Source organism: Staurois parvus, unplaced genomic scaffold (genome assembly GCF_062004578.1).
Source record: "Staurois parvus isolate SC_StPar_1 unplaced genomic scaffold, SC_StPar_1.0 ptg000720l, whole genome shotgun sequence".
Taxonomy (NCBI): Eukaryota; Metazoa; Chordata; class Amphibia; order Anura; family Ranidae; genus Staurois; species Staurois parvus.
The window spans coordinates 124958-148985 of NW_028318516.1; the positions used below are offsets into that span (position 1 = coordinate 124958).

Below are 24028 nucleotides of genomic sequence, written 5' to 3' on the forward strand. Positions count from 1 at the left end.
GACCAGACACAGGAGGAAATGGGTCAGACGCTTGATAAAATCGGAGAAAGGAATGTTAGCATGTGACCTGGTTGCACAAAGGGAGGGGGAGCAGTATGTGAAGGGATTAGTTAAATTAGGGAAAGTATGTGGAATTACAGATAAGGGGGGTCGTTTACAGCCGGAAGAATGGCGGAAATTGATAAAAGAAAAAAAAGGTGTATTAGTTGATAATAATTTATTGAAGACAGCGGAAGCTTGGTACAATGTAGCTAAAGCTATACATAAAGAGCAGTGGACAGAAGAGGTATTGCATCAGGGAGGGAAAACTGTTTATGTATATCACCAATGTGTTAACATTGTGAAGGAACACCCACCGCCCTATATTTGGTCTGCAGACACTGGGCTCCACCCTTCATCTACCACCATCTCCTCTGTCCTTCCTGCCCAGCCCAGTGCACTTCCTGATGGCAGCCATCTTGCTACACCTACACTGTCATTTCCTGCCCAGCCCAGTGCACTTCCTGATGGCAGCCATCTTGCTACACCTACACTGTCATTTCCTGCCCAGCCCAGTACACTTCCTGGAGGTGGCCATTTTGGTACACCAAATCAGATTTCCAGAGGGCCTATGCCTCAAGTGAGCTGCCTCTACCCAGTGTGTCCGGTTTTACAAGCCGATGGTACATTCTACGTACCGCCAGATGTGCCGCGTGTCCCCACTATGCCAGTGCTTGAACCTGACACGACCGCTGGTCCTGCGAGAGACAGTTTTGTCTCCAATAGACCAAAAGGAAGTAAACATTTGCACTTAGGGTCAACCTGGTCAGACATATCTTCTTTGGATGAGGAGGCCGCAGGTCCGGAACTTCCTACGATATCCGCATATGCCTCTCCAGATGCCCCTCTTAGGGCACAGGTGAAAGGAAGGACTCCTCAGGCAGGAAGACTCCATACCCCGGCAGATGCACCGGTCCTGTATGTCATCTTTACTCCTTCCCAGGCCTCTTCCCTGGTGACCACATTGCCAGACCCCGAAAAGCAGCCCATGCCCTTTTATCGCAGGATAGCTCAGATCCAGAAGACATACTCGGCAGCCTGGAGAGACCTAGTCAGCCTATGTGAGATAAAGGCAGGAGACTCATACTGGCCAATAATGGCACGAAGTCTTAACAACACCTGGCTTGTCGATGACAAAGCCTTCTCCTCTGGACTGGAATTTTGTACGCAATTGCATGACTGGGCCAAAGAGAGACTGGCCGATCAAGCCACCACCCTTCAAGATATTACCCAAGATAAGGCGGAGTCAGTAGAAAAATTCTATACCAGATTGTCCCAGGTCTTCTCCGACCTGGGATTCAGCGCATATAACAAAGCCCATAATCAGATGCTGTCATCAGCCTTTGTTGCGGGGCTGAGGGAACCAATACGGAAGGGTCTTATCATGGCTAGGCCTGAGTATCGTGTGGTGCCCCTAGACACTCTGCTGTTGGTGGCAAAAGGCCTTGAATCATCACAAGCTACCAAGAAGTCCACCCCTATTATGGTAGCAGATCCCTGGACACAAACCTGGCCAACGGCCTCAGAAGAAAATAAGCCCATTTGTTTCAATTGTGGCCGCCCAGGACACTACAAGAGGAACTGTAGAGCCCCTCCCAGACGTCGACGGACACAGTGGAACCAGGACGCATACAACCAGCAACAGTCACAACAGCAACATCAAGCTCCTGGGCCCAGTGCGAATCACCTGGATCTTCTGCGCTAGGAAGTGGGCAAGCCTGTGTCATCCCCTATCTTGGCAGTGTCTTCAGCTGGTTCAGGGGGCCCGTTAGCAAAAGTGACCTTACCTATTGAAGGGCACCCAACAACATTCCTAATTGACACAGGTGCAGCCAGGAGCGTGATCAGATCAGAAGACCTCCCAAACCACTCATACCTTTCTAATATAGATATATCCTGCGTGGGGGTAGATGGAACCCCACGGTCTAATCCTCTTACCCGACCTTTACAGGTTGGTCTATTCCCAGACTTGCTGGCCCGGTTTGTCGTGTCTTCAACATGTCCCCTGAATCTCCTGGGAGCTGATGTGCTATCTAGGCTCCAGGCCTCTATCACATTCACTCCTGATGGCAAGGTGGTTATCTCATCACCACTAGAAGTAGAGGACATGTCTGCACTGTGCTCCATTCCCCTTCTGATGGCACTTCAAGAGATCTCTACTACCACCATCCCAGAGGATGTGCTGAGCAGAATCCCAAGTTGCCTATGGTCCACAGGACCCGAAGATATTGGATATTTAAGGGTACCCCCAATTATGGTGGAATTGAAGCCAGGAGCCCCCCTACCCAGGAAACCACAGTACCCACTGAAACCAGCACAATCCGAGGCCATATCAAAGCAGGTCAAGTCCCTTGTGGCAAATGGTGCACTCATACCTTGTACCTCTCCATGCAACACACCTTTGTTCCCGGTGAAAAAGAAGACACCTAAGGGGGAACCAGAGAAGTACAGGATGGTACAGGACCTCCGAGCAGTGAATGAAGCCACCATCTTGGAGACACCTATTGTTCCAAATCCCCACACTTTACTCACAGGGGTACCGCCAACAGCAAAGTATTTCACCGTGGTGGTCCTGGCAAATGCATTCTTCAGTGTTCCCTTGCATCCTTCCTGCAGATACCTCTTCGCTTTTACCCATGAGGGGAAGCAATACACCTGGGCAGTTATGCCACAAGGGGCGCAAAATTCTCCGAGCCAGTTTGCCAAGGCCATGACCACCATACTGGACACGTGGCAAAAGGAACATTCGGCAGTGGTCCTTCTTCAATATGTGGATGACCTTCTCCTCTGTGCTGATGACCTGCCCACGGCTGAAGAAGCCTCGGAGAGTTTACTATGTTATTTGGCACACCAAGGCTGTAAGGCTTCTAAACCGAAGTTGCAATGGTGCTCTACAACAGTCGTATTCCTGGGCCACTGCCTCTCACATGGAACAAGGCATCTTACAGAGGAAAGAGTTAAGGCCATCCAAAATCTGCCACTGCCGCTAGGCCAGAAGCCACTCCATGCCTTTCTTGGCCTCATATCCTACTGTAGGTCATGGATTCCTGATGCTTCTTGGTTTATGCAACCACTCTACGATGCTCTCAAGTCTGAGCCCTTCCATCTGTCCGAAGAGACCGCCTCCAACTTTTTGGCTCTAAAACGCTTACTTTCTTCAGCCCCAGCCCTAGGTCTACCAGACTACGAGAAACCTTTCAAACTGTTCATGTCTGAACGCCAAGGCCATGCCACAGGAGTATTGGCCCAGTCCCATGGCGACCGCCTACGACCCGTAGGCTACTACTCATGCCGTTTGGACCCAGTGGCTAGAGGAGCACCGTCGTGTCTGCGTGCAGTTTTCGCTGCTCAAGCTCTGCTGGATAAGACCTCTGATATCGTACTGGGACATGAACTTGTTCTTCTGGTGCCGCATGACATTGCTGCCATTTTAAACCAAGTCCAACCTAAACATTTGTCCACAGCGAGGCATCTTAGACTACAATGTTCCCTCCAACTTCCTGATAACGTCACTCTCCTACGTTGCCAAACCCTGAATCCGGCCACTCTCCTCCCAATTGCTGAGGGGGGTAATGAAGGTAATGAAGAAAGTGGAGAGGATAATGGAGCCACTGAGCCTCATAATTGTCTTGAAGTGATGAAAAAGGAAACCTTCCATCTTCCCACAGTGAGTGAAACACCTCTGCAGGACCCAGACTTCACCTTGTTTGTTGATGGTTCCAGATATGCAGACGATGGAGGCAAATATCATACAGGATTTGCGGTCACTACTGCAGACACAGTCCTACAGGCAAGAGCCCTATCGCCAGCAATATCTGCACAGGGAGCTGAACTTCAAGCACTCACAACAGCATGCCAGATGATGGAAGGAAAAAGGGCCAATATCTACACAGACTCCAGATATGCCTTTGGGGTGGCCCATGACTTTGGACCCATATGGAAGGCAAGAGGATTTATGACTGCGGCAGGTACGTCCATAAGACATGGAGCAGCCATTGGACGACTGCTGGAAGCACTCCTTCTACCCATTCAAGTGGCTATTCTGAAGGTAAAAGCTCATGGGAAAATAAACTCCTCAGAAGCCAAAGGCAATAATCTGGCAGATTTGGCGGCAAAACAAGCGGCCATGGGACCACCAGAAATGGAAGGAGAGGTGACCGGAGAGTGGGAACCAATATTCACCTTACAGACCTTACCTGTGGACAGAAACTACCTCAAGGAACTCCAAGAAGCAGCAAGTCCAGAAGAAAAAGAGAGCTGGAGACGGAGAGGAGCTATTCTCAAAGACGGTCTGTTTGAGTGCAACAAGAGGTTTTGTTTACCCAAGAATATGTTTCCAGCTGTAGTCCAGTGGGCACACGGAGCAGCCCATCTGTCAAGGAGCCTCATGAACTCTCTCATCAACAAGTACTATATAGCGCCTGGAATTACCACATTGACAAATAATTTTTGCAAAACATGTGCCATCTGTGCAAAGTGCAATCCGGGACGCACAGAGAAGACACCACAGAAACACTTGGCCAAACCCCTATACCCTTTTCAAAGGATACAAATCGACCATATCCAGATGCCAAAGAGTGGGCGGTTTGAGTACGCCCTAGTGGTGTTGGACATGTTTTCCAGTTGGCCAGAGGCCTTTGCTGTAACCAACATGACTGCTAAAACAACTGCAAAGAAACTCCTCACTGAGGTTGTATGCAGATATGGACTTCCAGAGGTGATAGAGAGTGACCAGGGCCCCGCTTTCACAGCTTCAGTAACCAAAGAAATATGGGCGGCATTAGGAGTCACTCTGGCGTGCCATACCCCCTATCACCCCCAAAGTAGTGGGAAAGTAGAAAGAATGAATGGCACTCTGAAAGCCAGAATGCTAAAAATGGCCCAAGAGACTGGCATGAGTTGGCCAGAGAGTCTGCCTATTGCCCTATTTAGTGTCAGATACACACCAAGGGGAGAACACTCCCTATCCCCTTATGAGATTTTGTTTGGCTCAGTCCCCAGACTTGGTTGTTATTTTCCACAACAGTTGCAATTACAATCTGATGTGTTAACTGATTATGTGACTGTATTATCACGTGAATTAACCCGTATCCATGCCCAAGTGTTTTCTTCCATTCCAGATTCTGAGTCAGATACAGGAACTCACAGCCTATTACCCGGAGATTGGGTATTAGTAAAGAAATTTGTGAGGAAACATTCCATTGAGCCAAGATATGATGGTCCATTCCAAGTTCTGCTGACTACAGCCACTTCTGTCAAGGTGGCCGGGAAGAACACTTGGATACACGCCTCCCACTGCAAGAAAGTCCCAACCCCTGAGGGAAAGGCGTCATCTACACCATGATGATTGTGTTGTATATCCTTTTTCTAATAAGTTTGATAGAAGCTCAGCAGGTGGCTATCACCAAAACAGGTGCTCAACAGGTAGCCATCACTAGGATGAATGACACCTTCATATTCTGGTACAATTCATCCAACACATATGTGGCTGCGTTCACCTTTGATTTCTGTAGTATGATACCCATATATTGCAATAGTCGTGGACTGGGATGGGCACAGCGGGCCTGTCTGGTGGTCAACTCGGATTAGATATACATATGTATACCAGATGAGTATTGGGGACCGAACTGTGCCCATTGGGGATCAGTGGGATGGAGTACTGGAGCAGGTTGGGGGTATCAACCACAGAGTGCCTTGAAAAAGAAAGATAAGGTGGGGAAGCCTCTCATTAAACGTATGTCCATCTGGAAGTCAGGGTGCAGTGATAGCGGAGAAAGACTTGTCCTAAACATTGAGAATCCTAGCCCTGGTGATGCAGGACTTTACTGGTTAGGCAGGCACCCACAGAAAGGTATACCTCTAGCAAAGTTTTACCTAAAAGACATGTATAACTCATCAAAACCAATAACAAATCCCCTTAAAGCTGTCATCCCTGCTATAAAAGACATGATAGCAATAGCAAACCCTACTTTTGAAGAGACAATGGCGGCTGAAACCGGGTTCTCTGACACTAACCTGTGGCTTGAGTGGATGAGATTCAGTGCCAAACAACATAACAGAAGTAACTGCTATGTCTGTGGTAGTGCCAGGCCACATTTAGGGACAGTCCCTCTCCAGATCCCACAAGACATTGAGGAATGTTTCCTCAGCCTGTTCACTAATACATCCACCAATCATTCTGCTTGCGAAACGTGGAAAGAGGAATATCCTATAGTTACCAAAATCCCGAAGCCTGGAGAGGGCATCACTATATATCCTGGGAATTATACCTGTTACTCGAATTACAAAGGCAAAGGGAGGTTTCTGGGTAATTTTACAGAAGGATACTGCTCTACCTACAGCAGTGTCTCAGGGAAGTTAATACAGAATCAGACCCAGTCTCTCGGTGACATATACTGGATCTGTGGGGACCAAAAGATTAGAATAAGATTGGAAGGGATTTGGACTGGTGAGTATGCTCTTGCAAAGGCCATTATGCCTCTCCACATCCTAGCAGAAAATACCCCTGACCCAATGCCTGTTCGTAGGAGGAAGCGAAAAGCTCCTTCTGGCAGTTTTGACCCACATGTGTATATAGATGCCATTGGAGTCCCAAGGGGGGTGCCTAATGAATTTAAAGCCAGAGACCAAGTAAAAGCAGGCTTCGAATCCCTGATTCCCATGATAACTGTTAATAAAAATGTAGATTGGATAAATTACATATACTACAACCAACAGAGGTTTGTGAATTATACCAGGGATGCCCTTCAAGGAATCGTTGACCAGTTAGCCCCTACATCCTACATGACATTCCAGAATAGGATGGCTCTGGACATGATTTTTGCAGAAAAAGGAGGTGTCTGTAAAATGATAGAAGGAACCGGAACATGTTGTACATATATTCCTGACAATACTGGCCCGAATGGTAAGGTTACTCTGGCTATAAAGAAATTGGAAGACCTGTCAGCTGACTTGAAGAAGAACTCAGGTATCACAGACCCGGGGATCAATATTTCAGTTGGATGAGTGGGTGGCAAAAGATACTTGCCCAAATAGGGGTCACTGTACTAATAATTCTGGTTCTCCTGGCCCTGGTTGTATGCTGTGTTATACCATGTGTAAGGAAATTGATGAGCAAAGCTGTAGACAACAGTACACCTATCTTCCTGAACCAGGAGCAAGAGGATCCCCACATTATGGATGAAGAAAAACCTTACACCCCATTACGGTCCCTCCCCGCCAACAGTAATCTCACAATTTTGTAGGGATAGCATCTGACTTCCTTATGTACAAAGTCTGTGGCAAGGGGGGAGATGAAATAGTCATCACTTGTCTAACGTGCAGCATAAAAGAGTTCCAAGGTACATAAGGATAGATGAGCGAGGTCTTATAGGGACAGAGTAAAATAGTCATTTTAAGGGGGGACTGTGATGGATTTGGTAAAATGTCTATTTCGTTTCCTATTGAATATATATATATACACTTTTTTTTATACACATCTTTTTACATATTTACTTTTATACTTTAATACTATTTCTTTCCACATATTTATAAATGTTTAGCATAAATATATATGTTGTGTGAATATTTAATGCCTGCTGGGCTTTGTGGTACTTTAAGAAATCCTTGCTTAAGAAATATTTGCTCACAGGAACAGACCCCCTCCCATCATGTGATTTGGAAGACAAAAGAATGTTTTTCTCTTCTTAAGATAAGACTGAAGAAGATCACACCTATACCATGACGGAGATTGTTTTAGTGTAAAGTGACCAATCAAAGACTAATATAATGCTTATGCTGTTATCACGTGATGTTCGCATCATTTTTCATATATAAACTCACGGTTTCATTTCAATAAATTAGAGAGAAGTTTTCACAGACCAAACGTGTCAGTGTGAGTTTCTTCATGTGCGCACATTCCGAAAGCTGGCCAGCGTCATAAATTAGGACCAGATAAGCAATGGACAATTAGGTCCACTACTAAATCAAAGAGGCTGCTGCTGCAGAGGAGGGTGGGTGTGAGGTTTGGGGGGGTACAGTGTGTGGAGGGGCTGGGAAAGAGTGGTGGGAATAGAGGGCTGGTAAAGGGGTTGAACGGGGGGTGAAGAAAAGGTGGGAACGGAAGGCAGGGAGGGGCTGGGAAAATACAGATTGGGAGGGAGTGCTGGGGAAGGGGTTGAACCTGGGGTGATGGAAAGGCGGGAACGGAAGAGTGATGGGGAGAGAGTATGTGGGGAGAGGCATTTGAGGGCTGAGGAGAGTGGGCAGGATGTGTAAGGTAAGGGTGGATGGGGGATTGAGAGGAGGGGCATGTAGAAAGAAGGGGAAGGGGTGTGAAAGTGGGGGTGTGGTCAAGGGGCAAAGTGGAGTGTGAAGAAGGTGCAGAAGAGGGATCCATGGGGAAGGAGGCATACTGGTCTTCCGGTGGGGTTTCTTGACGGGGTTGTTCCAGAGTGGGTAGTTCCAGAATCGGCACCTCCAAGGCTTGTTCACCTGCTGCTTCCCCGACACTTTCTCTGTGGCAACCTTGGCATTGGCCCTAAACTACTGCACAAGGGTTGGGATCCTCTGGCTGAAGGTGCATTTTGTTCAGCCCCTGCTTGACATAAGTCTCGGATATCATGACTAAGGTCCTGCAGCGCTGCAGTCTGATCCCTGACCGCGGTGACAAGTCCAAGCAGGGCTTCATGTTGGAGCCCCAGTAACCTTTCTATATTACTGGATGCATTAGAAAGCCTCCTTTGCTCCCATAATCTCTCCATGTTGAACAGTCTTTCCCCAAGCTTGAGAAGGGGGCTGGGTCCAGGTAGACGGGGTGCCGATCCAGCTGCATCCAATGTTGGCTGCAAGGAGAAAAAAACAAAAAAATGAAAGAGTGTTTAACACACAGCACAAGGGTACAGTAGGACAGGGGGCTCATCTGACACCAAACACTAGATCATGTTCTTGTCGCACCCCTAGGACCAGGTATTGGTGAATGCCTTTCCCTGACACATTACACTGGATGAGCATTTGACAGATTACCCAAACTGATACCTTCCTGCTCTGAAATGTGATCTGATTTGGATTTTGACAAAGTGAAATGCTAAAATGCTGATTTGTCACATGCACATCACTCCCTCCAGCTCCTGACTAAGCAATGATCCAAAAAAAGTAAGTTACACATCACGTTGCCAAGTCCTGCCCAGCCAGGAACGGAGTTATACTCTAAATGGGTGACTCATTAGGGAGAACATCTTTAGCATCTCTTACCGGATGTTCAGGCAAATCAGGTGGAGGTGACGGCATTTCACACAAGTTTGGAGTGCCTGAACTTCCCTGCACCACAAAACAAAAAAAAATGCATGACATTTCCCAAATACACATGCAACATGCATTTGTACATCCCCCACCCCATTACAGCAGTTCCCGTACCCCAACATCAGATGCAGATTCTTCTCACACTCCAACAGCTGGGGCCTCCAGGGGAAAAAGATGATCTGCAAATAGAGTTCAAGATGATAATTAGTAAGGATACTAGTTAGGCTGTATGTATGATGTGACATTTGTGACCAAGGTTTGAGGGATTGCTCATTGGTATGTTCTTCACTCCAGTTTATCCAGCCAAATAGGACACTGGCAGCCACAGCCCAGGAGACTGGTAGGGAGTAGAAAGAGGCATGGTAAGGCTCAGGAGCAGGGGCCACAAGAATGAGGGGCCACCTTTCCTGCCAAAAAAGGAGGCATATGTGTTAGGATGGCTCCATTATGCCCATAAGCTACTGCAGCCATTTTGACCATGGGCTTCAAACATTAAAGCAAAAGATATAACATTTGTCTTTAAGGGTTAAGGCCGAGGAATCGAGTGCTGATGGCATTCACTGGGTGGAGCTCTGACTTCTCTTTCTCTCTATTCAGCTTGGAGGAAGCATCATTCTGCTGTTGCTCTTGAAGCATCATATGGATCTCCCTTCCTACACTGACTTGGTCACCCCCGGCCACCTGAATCCCTCAGCCCAAGCTGCCTGGGTTTATGAGACTTAAAACATTGCCTCACATTGGGCCTAGTTGAATTACCACTGTGCAAACACACCATGTCTTCACTAAGACAGCCAGACTGTCCCACTGCCAAGGATGAACTCGGTTTATAGTCCTAGAGTGCTTCCTTCCCAGAAGGAATTGTCACCTGTAATTCAGAACCTTGGACCCCTATTGTTACTGGATCATCTTTATTGAAGTCTACCAAAGCTCTCTCGTGTGTGGCCAAAGTATCCCCCATGTCCACAGGGACCTCAGTCTACACTTTGTACTTCATGGCTGTTTTTGCTCAGATATCGGGGCACTCTACCCTCAAAGACTCCACATGGTCCCTTGCAGATTGTCTGTGATTGGCCTAAAACTTCTATTCATGCTGGCCATGTTGACCTTGTCACTGTCTCTGAGAATTCATACAGTCTACCTCTGGTTGGGGTCATTTCAGTCTCCTGAAGTGGACACAGATTTACCGGGGTTGTTTCAAACCTTATAGATGTACTTCCCGTCATCTGGAGAATCAGACTCTTGTTCCAGGCCTTGTTTTTTTTAAAGGTCACTGTTGGGCAAGGTTGCTCATTTCCTTTAGGGCAGGGGTGTCAAACTGGTGGCCCTCCAGCTGTTGTGAAACTACAAGTCCCATCATGCCTCTGACTTTGGGAGTCATGCTTGTAACTGTCAATCTTGCAATGCCTCATGGGACTTGAAGTTTTGGAGAAAAAGTTGGAGGGTCACCAGTTTGACACCTGTGCTTTAGGGTTTTAATTCCTCCCCTTATAGGTCAGGATTATTCTCCCTCCATCATCATTCAGGGTGTGTAGGGTGCCAAGGGATTACTCTCATAATTTAGACTCCCTTTTTCAATTGTAACTCAGTTCTTGTCATCAATCCCTCATGCCTTGGAGCCTGAACTTGGGGCAAAACATCCAAATGGTCTCTCTAGACAAAATACTTCCAGATATTACCTGTCTGCCTTTTTGTCTGAAAGGGGTATTTTCTTCCCTTCACCATGAAAGTCTTGGGGCTCCAATCTGTTTCCTGAGAACAGTTCCCATCTCATCAAGCATCCCCTCCATGACTTGGTACTCTGACCTGAGCTCCACTGGAAATCCCTCACGTATTGAAGAGTCTTCCTTATGGAATGATCTGGGAGTTTTCCCTGCGGCAGGTATAGTGGCCTAGTCCCTATGCTGTACTACACTGAGAGTGTTACGTTTCACTATACTGATATATCTGATTCAGTACCTGAAAGCTGTTGATTTCCCACCTGGCAGGAATACTTAATTGCAGGATGGCCCTGTGCTCTCCACATTGTCAGCAAGAAGATCATGCTGGGGTCCTTCTGCTAGTTCCTAACAGCAGATAGGAAGTCTGCCTGGAGACCTTTGTAGGACCTGGTCACTGGAGGTTAAGTTCTCATTTGATGACCAATGTGCAGTTCCTCCAGACTCCTTCCCTTGCTCCTGTTCCTAATCAGGTAGACAATCTAGGATCCCTTCCCCCTTCCCCTCTCCTCAGCTGAGGATACTTTGTTGGATCATGCTCCATGATTAGATGTAGGCAGTTTTGCTTAGAGGCAGCGGTGGGTGTTTAGGCACATGGGTCCCTGTGCATCCTTATAACCTGCTGGTGTTTTGTGCACCATATGGGTTGTGCCATATTTCTTCTCTCTGCTTACCCCTGTGGAGGTGTCTTGGCACTTTTTCCTCTTCTAGTCAAGCCCTTAGGTACCCTTAGGGTTCTTTCCTACCAGCCTTCAAGAGCTGGCTGGCTGTCTGATATGAAGGATGGGACATTCTGGGTAGTCTGTCTCTCTCTCTCTTTTGTATGAAGGACGGGACATTCTGGGTCGTCTGTCTCTCTCTGATATGAAAGACGGGACATTCTGGGTAGTCTGTCTCTCTCTCTTTTGTATGAAGGACGGGACATTCTGGGTCGTCTGTCTCTCTCTGATATGAAAGACGGGACATCCTGGGTAGTCTGTCTCGGTCTTGTGATATGAAGGATGGGACATTCTGGATAGTCTGTCTCTCTCTGGTATGAAGGATGGTACATTCTGTGTAGTCTCTCTCGGTCTCTGATATGAAGGATTTCTCTCGGTCTCTGTCTAGTCTGTCTCTCTCTCTCTCTCTGATATGAAGGACAGGACATTCTGGGTTGTCTGTGTCGGTCTCTGATATGAAGGACGGGACATTCTGGGTAGTCTGTTTCTCTTTGATATGAAGGACGGGATATTTTGGGTAGTCTGTCTCTCTCTAATATGAAGGATGGGACATTCTAGGTAATCTGTCTCTCTCTGATATGAAGGACGTGACATTCTGGGTAATCTGTCTCTCTCTGATATGAAGGACGGGACATTCTGGGTAATCTGTCTCTCTCTGATATGAAGGACGGGACATTCTTGGTAATCTGTCTCTCTCTGATATGAAGGACGGACATTCTGGGTAATCTGTCTCTCTCTGATAAAAAGGATGGGACATTCTGGGTAGTCTGTCTCTCTCTGATATGAAGGACGGGACATTCTGGGTAGTCTGTCTCTCTCTCTGATATGAAGGACGGGACATTCTGGGTAATCTGTCTCTCTCTGATATGAAGGACGGGACATTCTGGGTAATCTGTCTCTCTTTGATATGAAGGACGGGACATTCTGGGTAGTCTGTCTCTCTCTGATATGAAGGATGGGACATTCTGGGTAGTCTGTCTCTCTCTGATATGAAGGACGGGACATTCTGGGTAGTCTGTCTCTCTCTGATATGAAGGATGGGACATTCTGGGTAGTCTGTCTCTCTCTGATATGAAGGATGGGACATTCTGGGTAGTCTGTCACTCGGATATGAAGGTTGGGACATTCTGGGTAGTCGGTCTCTCTCTGATATGAAGGACGAGACATTCTGGGTAGTCTGTCTCTCTCTGATATGGAGGATGGGACATTCTGGGTAGTCTGTCTCTCTCTGATATGGAGGACGGGACATTCTGGGTAGTCTGTCTCTCTCTGATATGGAGGACGGGATATTCTGGGTAGTCTGTCTCGGTCTCTGATATGAAGGATGGGACATTCTGGATAGTCTGTCTCTCTCTGATATGAAGGATGGGACATTCTGGGTAGTTTGTCTTGGTCTCTGATATGAAGGATGGGACATTCTGGGTAGTCTGTCTCGGTCTCTGATATGGAGGATTGGACATTCTGGGTAGTCTGTCTTGGTCTCTGATATGATGGACGGAACATTCCGTTGTAGTGTTTCTGATTTTGGAGGTCTCTGTTTTATTATGTATACCTTTGTTTTTATCTTGTGTTCTGTGTCTTTAAGACTTTTCTATCTGTAGTAAAATATCTTTTTTAAACAGTTGGTTGCATAAGAGTTAGGTTTATTGTTTCATACTTTTTTTAGTTATTTTGGAACTTCCCTGATATCTCTGTAAGGTAGATACAATGCAGGAATGGTTATTAGGGGGTATTTCTCAGGGCTGCAGTTCCTCTGAACGCCACAAGATGGTGATCTTATTTCTACTATTCAGACAGGACTTCTCTATGGAATACAGTCAGGAAGTGATGTCAGGAACAGACAGGAAGTGATGTCAGGAACAGACAGGAAATGATGTTAGGAACAGACAAGAAGTAATTTGGAATAAAGACACAAAGTTCTATGTGGTCTGAAGGAGATCGGAGAGGTTGGTGGACGTGGCAGCAGAGGAGGTAATTATTATTATACATCGTTTATGGCGCCAACAGTTTGCTCAGCGCTTTACAATATAAAGGGAGACAATACAGCAACAATACAGTTCAATACAAGAGAGATTTGATGGCCTAATCCTGGAAGCTTACAATCTAGGAAGGAGGGGCTGGTGATACAAAAGGTAGTAACTGTGGGGGATGGACTGGTTGGAAGAGTAAAGATTCCAGTATTAGCTGAGGGCAGGATAGGCTTCCCTGAAGAGAGAGGTAATCAGAGATCGCCTAAAAGTGAGCAGAGTAGGTGATAGTCTGATAAATTGGGGTACAGAGTTCCAGAGGATGGGGGAAGCTCTGGAGAAGTCCTGGAGACGAGTATGGGAGGAGGAGACATGGGAGCTAGAAAGCAGGAGGTCTTGTGAGGAACGGAGAGTACGGTTTTGGTGATATGTAGAGACAAGATTGGTGATGTAATTTGGGGCAGAGTTATAAGTGGCTTTATACGTTGTTAGTGTTTTGAATTTTATCCGTTGGGCAATGAGAAGCCAGTGGAGGGATTGGCAGAGAGGGGTGGAGGACACTGAATGGAGGGATTGGCAGAGAGGGGTGGAGGACACTGAGTGGAGGGATTGGCAGAGAGGGGTGGAGGACACTGAGTGGAGGGATTGGCAGAGAGGGGTGGAGGACACTGAATGGAGGGATTGGCAGAGAGGGGTGGAGGACACTGAATGGAGGCCAGTGAAGGGATTGGCAGAGAGGGGTGGAGGACACTGAATTGGCAGATACACAACGGTTAGTAAGGTGGATGAGTCAAGCAGCAGCATTCATGATAGACTGGAGAGGGGATAGCCTGCAATGAGGTTGGCCAATGAGGAGGGAGTTACAATAGTCAAGGTGAGATATAACCAGGGAGGGAATACGTTGTTTAGTGGTTTCCGAGGTTAGGAACGGGTGTATCTTGGAGATGTTGTGGAGGTGAAGTCTACAAGATTTGGACAGTGATTGGATTTGGGGCTGAAAGGACAGATGGGAGTATAGGATTACACCTAGTACCCTGGCATGAGGAGAGGGACTGATGGTTGTATTATTGATCTTGATGGAGAAGTCAGGGGGAGCATGGGATGGGGGGAATACTAAGAGCTCAGTTTTGGAAAGATTGAGTTTGAGGAAGTGGAGTGACATCCATGCCGATATGTCACTTAGTAGGTTAGTAATGCGAGAGGAGACTGAAGGGGCGAGGTAAGGGGTAGAAAGATAGATTTGTGTGTCATCAGCATAGAGATGGTACTTAAAGCCATGGGAGTTTATCAAGTGACCAAGGGAGGAGGTGTAGATGGAGAAGAGAAGGGGTCCAAGGACAGATCCTTGAAGCACCCCTATAGAAAGAGGGTGTGAAGAGGAGGAGGCAGCGTTATAGTTAACGCTGAAGGAGCGCTGCGATAGGTAGGAGGAGAACCAGGAGAGAGCAGAGTCTGAGGCCAAGATAGTGGAGTTTTTTGAGGAGGAGGGGATGGTCAACCATATCAAAAGCTGCAGAGAGGTCAAGTAGTAAGAGTACGGAGTAGTGGCCATTGGTTGGGATGAGTACGGAGTAGTGGCCATTGGTTGGGATGAGTACGGAGTAGTGGCCATTGGTTGGGATGAGTACAGTGTACTGGCCATTGGTTGGGATGAGTACAGAGTAGTGGCCATTGGTTTTAGCAGTTAGTAGATCATTAGTGAGGTTTAGTAGGGCAGTTGCAGTGGAGTGGAGTGAGCGAAAGCCAGACTGTAAAGGGTGAAGAAGGTTGTTGTCAGTGAGGTGGGAGCTCAGGCGATTGTAGACTAAACGTTCTTGGAGTTTAGAGGTAAATGGCAGCAGGGAGATGAGTCAGTTGTTCAGGTTGGTGGGGTCCAGGGAGGGCTTGTTAAGTATGGGAGTTATATGCACATGCTTTAGAGGGGAGGGGAAGGCACCAGTAGAGAGGGAAAGATTGAAGATGTGAGTGAGGAAGCATAGGATGGAAGAAGAGGGTGACTGAAGTAGTTGTGAGGGGACAGGATCCAGGGGGCAGGTAGTGAGACGGGCTTCTGAGAAAACCTTAGTGACCTCTTCAGTAGTAGCGAGGTCAGAAGAGGAAAGTGTTGAGGGAGGTTTAGTATAAGGTATGCTAAGTGGGATGGATGTCTGTGCAGTGGTGATGTCCCTACGAATTGCGTCAATCTTATTTTTGAAATGATTTGCAATCTCATAAGCAGTGAGTGAGGTACTGGGTGGAGGTGGAGAAAGTAAAGAGTTAAAAGTAGAGAAGAGACGACGAGGACTGGATGACAAGGTATTGATGAGAGGGACAAAGTCGTCTTGTTTGGCAGCATGGAGGGAGGAATTGTATGTGAAGAAAGCAGATTTATATCAGGTGAATGCTTGCTGGTATTTGGTTTTACGTCACAATCGCTCCAGCGCACGACTATGTCTCTTAAGATGTTCGGTGTGGTCAGTCTGCAACGGATGTAATGGTCGGGGCCTGATGCTTCATGTTGTTAGAGGAACAAGGGAGTCTAATGCGGATGACAGTGAACTGTTATAGACAGCAGTGGCCAGGTCAGGGCAGGACAGGGGAGAGATTCTGTCATAGAGTTGGTCAGTTGCAGAGTGGAAAGGAGCCGGGTTCAAGTTGTGAAGGTTTCTGCGGGTAATTGTTGGCTGCTTGGAGGGATAGGTGTTTGAAGACGAGGAGACAGTGAAGGTGATGAGATTGTGATCAGAGAGAGGAAAGGGGGTGTTTGTGAGGTTGTAGGGAGTGCAAAGATGGGAGAAAACAAGGTCTAATGTATTCCCATCAGAGTGAGTGGAGGACGGTATACATTGTGCTAATGTAAAAGATGAGGTTATGTTGAAGAATTGGGATGTAGCCGGGTTGTTGACATTAATAGGAATGGTAAAATCTCTGAGAATGATAGCGGGTAGTTCAGAGGAGAGAAAGTAGGGTAGCCAGGCGGAGAAATCATCAAGAAAGCGGGACACGGGTCCAGGAGGCCAATAGATCACTGCAATCCTCAGAGAAATGGGAGAAAACAGCCGGATGCAGTGAGTCTGGGAAGAAGAGGATAGAGAGGGAGGGTTAGGGAGCACTTGAAAGGTGCTGAGTGGGGATAGAAGCAAACCAACCCCACCACCTTTCTGACCACTAGGTCTGGGTGAGTGGGTCCAGAGGAGGCCTCCATAGGAAAGTGCTGCGGGGGAAGCAGAATCTGCTGCTTGGAGCCAGGTTTCTGTAATTATCTTAAGGAAGTGAGAGTCAAAAAGGTCATGGACAGAGGTGAGCTTATTACAGACAGAGCGGGCATTTCGCACATGAAAAAGGGAGGCTGTTTTTTGTGAGCACGGGGACTGATATTAAATTGAGGGGACTGCAACTATTCCTGGAAGAAAGAGGGTACCTGGTGTGGGGGTGAGATAGTGGAGGTCCAGGGTTTGGGGAGATATCCCCAGAGGTTAGGAGAAGAAGGGTGAGGAAAGTAAAATGGGAGCAGGATGTACACGAGCGCACATGCCTTCCAGTCCTGGTGTTTGGGTCAGCAGGAGAGTGAAGTATCAGCAGGAGGTGATGAGAGCAGTAGTAGGGAGATGGTAGCAGTGAGGGGGAGATGTACAAGTTTTGGGGTGGAGCAGAGGGGTAAAGAAGTGAGATTTTGGGAACAAAGGAAAGTAATATGAAAAGGAGGAGTAGAGGGGACATGTTGGAGGTATACAGAGTGGGACTCAGACTTGTAAGAGATGTTTCCCGGGGTGTTTGCTTGCAGTCTGTCCAGCATGAAGGAGAGTTTCTTGTTGTATCTTCCTGCTGCTTGAGTTAAACTGCTTCCTTGCACTCCATCAACGCAGCACTCACTCAAAAGCATCACCCCATCAGATATTGTGCCCCCCCATCAGTGATCTCCCCACATCAGCTGCTCTAAATTTATAGGGAGATGGCCGAATGAGCACTCATCTCCGCCCCAATTAGGAACTGATAAGGATCACATGAATGGGGGGGATGATTCTTAAGCACAGACCAGACACAGGCTACAGTCATAAAACGGTAATAAGATGTCATGTTCTATTTACACCCAGTAACCCCCTGTCATGTCCGTCCTCTTCCTCCATAGTCATATCCGTTCTCTTCCTCCATAGTCATGTCCGTCCTCTTCCTCCATAGTCATATCCGTTCTCTTCCACCATAGTCATGTCCGTTCTCTTCCTCCATAGCCATGTCCGTTCTCTTCCTCCATAGCCATGTCCGTTCTCTTCCTCCATAGTCATGTCCGTCCTCTTCCTCCATAGTCACTGTGACGTCTTTTATCTACAGCAGATGATGATACACATCAATATTTAAAAGGACACAAGGATCTCTACAAGGACGTCATGATGGACAATCAGCCGCCCCTCACATCACCGGGTAAGAGGAGACTTTATTGTAAAGGAGAGAGCAGTACGGAGGATCCACCTAGATCCCCCATCATCTGATAAACACATAGAAACAATGGATTCAGTCAGTGTGTGTGTTTCCTACAGATGGATCCAGTCATGGGAACCCACCAGAGAGATGTCCCCGTCCTCTGTATTCCCGGGATTCCACACAGGAAGGTCACACCATCCCTTACCATCATCAGGTAGATGGATCCAGTAATGGGAACCCACCAGAGAGATGTCCCCGTCCTCTGTATTCCTGGAATTCAACACAAGAAGATCTCAACTATGCAGAACATCATCAGGTAGATGTGTAGAATTCATAACTATTAGTGATTGTTCCTCAAGAGTGTTTGTTACATTGAATTTCTTTTTGAATTTTTAGAGTGGAATCCTCGGGGATGATAATATTGATGTTAAAGAAGAGTATAAAGAGGAGGATGAGGAGTATGGAGTGATGGAGGAGTTTTCAGAAGGACACAAGGATATGATGGAGTCACCTAATACCAGGAACCCACCAGAGAGATGTCCCCGTCCTCTGTATTCCCGGGATTCCACACAGGAAGGTCACACCATCCCTCACCATTACAAGGTTGGTGGGATGGGGAATCTAGAACATGGACTTGTAGAGACAATGTGTGGATTTTTTATGTGACCTTATATTTTACAGATGATATTTTCTCTCATTTCCTTGATTTAGAGTGGAGATCCAATCGATATAGAATTTGAGGTGAAAGCAGAAGAAGAAGAGGCGTATGTGAGGGATGATCAGCAGTCTATGGAGGAGGATGGAATAACGGGGACATTTATAGAGGAGGACACTCCTACAGAGATCAGCACAGGTGGGTCATGAACACTAAATCCATTCCTCCACCCATACTGCTCACTGATTGGTCCAGAGTAGGGCGGGGACTGGGTGATATCAGCCTGTAATCCCCTGGTCACTTTCCTGAGCTGTGTTCCCCGTCCTGTATTCCTGGATTTCTCTCGGATAATCTTCCTTCTCTGTGCTGCAGACACAATTTATGTCTCTAGACTGGATTTATGGAGGTTCTGGGGTTCAGCTGGCAGCAAAATGTTCATTTTTACTCTAAGCATTGCATAATGTAGGCACCCAGGACATGTGACTGGGGTCTCCTGCCTTGTGCCTGACTCTTCCAGGGGACCTTCTCTGTTATCTGCTGGCTGTGCCGGGTGGAGGGATATGTCTGTAGTGTCTCAGCCCCAAGTCACTGAGTGCAGTCTCAGGAGATGGGAGGCAGCGGTGTGGGACCTACATAGTTACATAGTTAGTCTGGCTGAAAAAAGACATTCCATCTAGTTGTACCATTAAAAATAAAAGTTATAATCCGACACCCACAGCTGATCCACCAGAAGGCAAAAACCCAGCAAAGCACGATCCAATCTGCTCCTGCAGGGGGAAAAATTCCTTCCTGACCCCCCGAGAGGCAATCGGATATTCCCTGGATCAACTTTCCCTATAAATGTTATATCCAGTTATATTCTGTGTATCCAAGAAAGAGTCCAGGACTTTCCTACAGCAACCCCCCCTTATGTATTATACATGGAGATCATATCCCCCCCTTATGTATTATACATGGAGATCATATCCCCCCTTATGTATTATACATGGTGATCATATCCCCCCCTTATGTATTATACATGGAGATCATATCCCCCCCTTATGTATTATACATGGAGATCATATCCCCCCTTATGTATTATACATGGAGATCATATCCCCCCTTATGTATTATACATGGAGATCATATCCTCCCCTTATGTATTATACATGGAGATCATATCCCCCCCTTATGTATTATACATGGAGATCATATCCCCCTTATGTATTATACATGAAGATCATATCCCCCCCTTATGTATTATACATGGAGATCATATCCCCCCTTATGTATTATACATGGAGATCATATCCCCCCCTTATGTATTATACATGGAGATCATATCCCCCTTATGCATTATACATGGAGATCATATCCCCCCTTATGTATTATACATGGAGATCATATCCCCCCCTTATGTATTATACATGGTGATCACATCTCCCCTTATGTATTATACATGGAGATCATATCCCCCCTTATGTATTATACATGGTGATCACATCTCCCCTTATGTATTATACATGGAGATCATATCCCCCCTTATGTATTATACATGGAGATCATATCCCCCCCTTATGTATTATACATGGAGATCATATCCCCCCTTATGTATTATACATGGAGATCATATCCCCCCCTTATGTATTATACATGGAGATCATACCCCCTTATGTATTATACATGGTGATCATATCCCCCCTTATGTATTATACATTAAGATCATATCCCCCCTTATGTATTATACATGGAGATCATACCCCCTTATGTATTATACATTAAGATCATATCCCCCCTTATGTATTATACATGGAGATCATATCCCCCCTTATGTATTATACATGGAGATCATATCCCCCCCTTATGTATTATACATGGAGATCATATCCCCCCCTTATGTATTATACATGGAGATCATATCCCCCCTTATGTATTCTACATGGAGATGATATCCCCCCTTATGTATAATACATGGAGATCATATCCCCCCTTATGTATAATACATGGAGATCATATCCCCCCTTATGTATTATACATGGAGATGATATCCCCCTTATGTATTATACATGGAGATGATATCCCCCCCTTATGTATTATACATGGAGATCATATCCCCCCTTATGTATTATACATGGAGATCATATCCCCCCCTTATGTATTATACATGGAGATCATATCCCCCTTATGTATTATACATGGAGATCATATCCCCCCTTATGTATTATACATGGAGATCTTATCCCCCCCTTATGTATTATACATGGAGATCATATCCCCCCCTTATGTATTATACATGGTGATCATATCCCCTCTGATGTATTATACATGGAGATCATATCCCCCCTTATGTATTATACATGGAGATCATATCCCCCCTTATGTATTATACATGGAGATCATATCCCCCCTTATGTATTATACATGGAGATCATATCCCCCCCTTATGTATTATACATGGTGATCATATCCCCTCTGATGTATTATACATGGAGATCATATCCCCCTTATGTATTATACATGGAGATCATATCCCCCCTTATGTATTATACATGGAGATCATATCCCCCTTATGTATTATACATGGAGATCATATCCCCCCTTATGTATTATACATGGAGATCATATCCCCCTTATGTAATATACATGGAGATCATATCCCCCTTATGTATTATACGTGGAGATTATGTCCCCCTTATGTATTATACATGGGGATCATATCCCCCCCTTATGTAATATACATGAAGATCATATCCCCCTTATGTATTATACATGGAGATCATGTCCCCCTTATGTAATATACATGGAGATCATATCCCCCCTTATGTATTATACATGGAGATCATATCCCCCCTTATGTATTATACATGGAGATCATATCCCCCTTATGTATTTTACATGGAGATCATGTCCCCCTTATGTAATATACATGGAGATCATATCCCCCTTATGTATTATACATGGAGATCATATCCCCCCTTATGTATTATACATGGAGATCATATCCCCCCTTATGTATTATACATGGAGATCATATCCCCCCTTATGTATTATACATGGAGATCATATCCCCCCTTATGTATTATACATGGAGATCATATCCCCCTTATGTATTATACATGGAGCTCATGTCCCCCTTATGTAATATACATGGAGATGATATCCCCCCTTATGTATAATACATGGAGATCATACCCCCCTTATGTATTATACATGGTGATCATATCCCCCCTTATGTATTATACATGGAGATCATATCCCCCCTTATGTATTATACATGGAGATCATATCCCCCTTATGTATTATACATGGAGATCATATCCCCCCTTATGTATTATACATGGAGATCATATCCCCCCCTTATGTATTATACATGGAGATCATATCCCCCCCTTATGTATTATACATGGAGATCATATCCCCCTTTATGTATTATACATGGAGATCATATCTCCCCTTATGTATTATACATGGAGATCATATCCCCCCCTTATGTATTATACATGGAGATCATATCCCCCTTATGTATTATACATGGAGATCATATCCCCCCTTATGTATTATACATGGAGATCATATCCCCCCTTATGTATTATACATGGAGATCATATCCCCCCCTTATGTATTATACATGGAGATCATATCCCCCTTATGTATTATACATGGAGATCATATCCCCCCTTATGTATTATACATGGAGATCATATCCCCCCCTTATGTATTATACATGGAGATCATATCCCCCTTATGTATTATACATGGAGATCATATCCCCCCTTATGTATTATACATGGAGATCATATCCCCCCTTATGTATTATACATGGAGATCATATCCCCCCTTATGTATTATACATGGAGATCATATCCCCCCTTATGTATTATACATGGAGATCATATCCCCCTCTTATGTATTATACATGGAGATCATATCCCCCTTATGTATTATACATGGAGATCATATCCCCCCTTATGTATTATACATGGAGCTCATGTCCCCCTTATGTAATATACATGGAGATGATATCCCCCCTTATGTATAATACATGGAGATCATACCCCCCTTATGTATTATACATGGTGATCATATCCCCCCTTATGTATTATACATGGAGATCATATCCCCCCTTATGTATTATACATGGAGATCATATCCCCCTTATGTATTATACATGGAGATCATATCCCCCCTTATGTATTATACATGGAGATCATATCCCCCCCTTATGTATTATACATGGAGATCATATCCCCCCCTTATGTATTATACATGGAGATCATATCCCCCTTTATGTATTATACATGGAGATCATATCTCCCCTTATGTATTATACATGGAGATCATATCCCCCCCTTATGTATTATACATGGAGATCATATCCCCCTTATGTATTATACATGGAGATCATATCCCCCCTTATGTATTATACATGGAGATCATATCCCCCCTTATGTATTATACATGGAGATCATATCCCCCCCTTATGTATTATACATGGAGATCATATCCCCCTTATGTATTATACATGGAGATCATATCCCCCCTTATGTATTATACATGGAGATCATATCCCCCCTTATGTATTATACATGGAGATCATATCCCCCCTTATGTATTATACATGGAGATCATATCCCCCTTATGTATTATACATGGAGATCATATCCCCCCTTATGTATTATACATGGAGATCATATCCCCCCTTATGTATTATACATGGAGATCATATCCCCCTTATGTATTATACATGGAGATCATATCCCCCCTTATGTATTATACATGGAGTTCATATCCCCCCTTATGTATTATACATGGAGATCATATCCCCCTTATGTATTATACATGGAGATCATATCCCCCTCTTATGTATTATACATGGAGATCATATCCCCCTCTTATGTATTATACATGGAGATCATATCCCCCCCTTATGTATTATACATGGAGATCATATCCCCCCCTTATGTATTATACATGGAGATCATATCCCCCTCTTATGTATTATACATGGAGATCATATCCCCCCCCCTTATGTATTATACATGGAGATCATATCCCCCCCCCTTATGTATTATACATGGAGATCATATCCCCCCTTATGTATTATACATGGAGATCATATCCCCCTCTTATGTATTATACATGGAGATCATATCCCCCCTTATGTATTATACATGGAGATCATATCCCCCCTTATGTATTATACATGGAGATCATATCCCCCCCTTATGTATTATACATGGAGATCATATCCCCCCCTTATGTATTATACATGGAGAT

General features: G+C 45.4%; 1 protein-coding gene and 1 long non-coding RNA gene across 2 annotated transcripts; both read left to right on the forward strand.

Annotated features, from left to right (window-relative positions):
* The first annotated feature begins 610 nt into the window (after window positions 1-610).
* Window positions 611-8723, forward strand: LOC149445453 (uncharacterized). Its single transcript, XM_089653770.1, has 4 exons — window positions 611-1715; window positions 1929-2897; window positions 5648-6669; window positions 8649-8723. Exons 1-4 carry the CDS (start codon window positions 611-613, stop codon window positions 8721-8723), a joined length of 3171 nt encoding a protein of 1056 aa, XP_089509896.1.
* A 4926-nt stretch (window positions 8724-13649) lies between these two features.
* Window positions 13650-18712, forward strand: LOC149445454 (uncharacterized). Its single transcript, XR_016306401.1, has 3 exons — window positions 13650-13723; window positions 18028-18117; window positions 18336-18712. It is a non-coding gene; the product is annotated as an uncharacterized LOC149445454 (long non-coding RNA).
* Window positions 18713-24028: the final 5316 nt, after the last annotated feature.

Coding starts and splice junctions, on each gene's coding strand:
- LOC149445453 (XM_089653770.1), top strand. CDS start 611: ATGCCTCAAGTGAGCTGCCTCTACCCAGTGTGTCCGGTTTTACAAGCC. Junction 1,716..1,928: donor ACATCAAGCTCCTGGGCCCA/GTGCGAATCACC, acceptor TTTCTAATATAG/ATATATCCTGCGTGGGGGTA. Junction 2,898..5,647: donor TTATTTGGCACACCAAGGCT/GTAAGGCTTCTA, acceptor TATGTATACCAG/ATGAGTATTGGGGACCGAAC.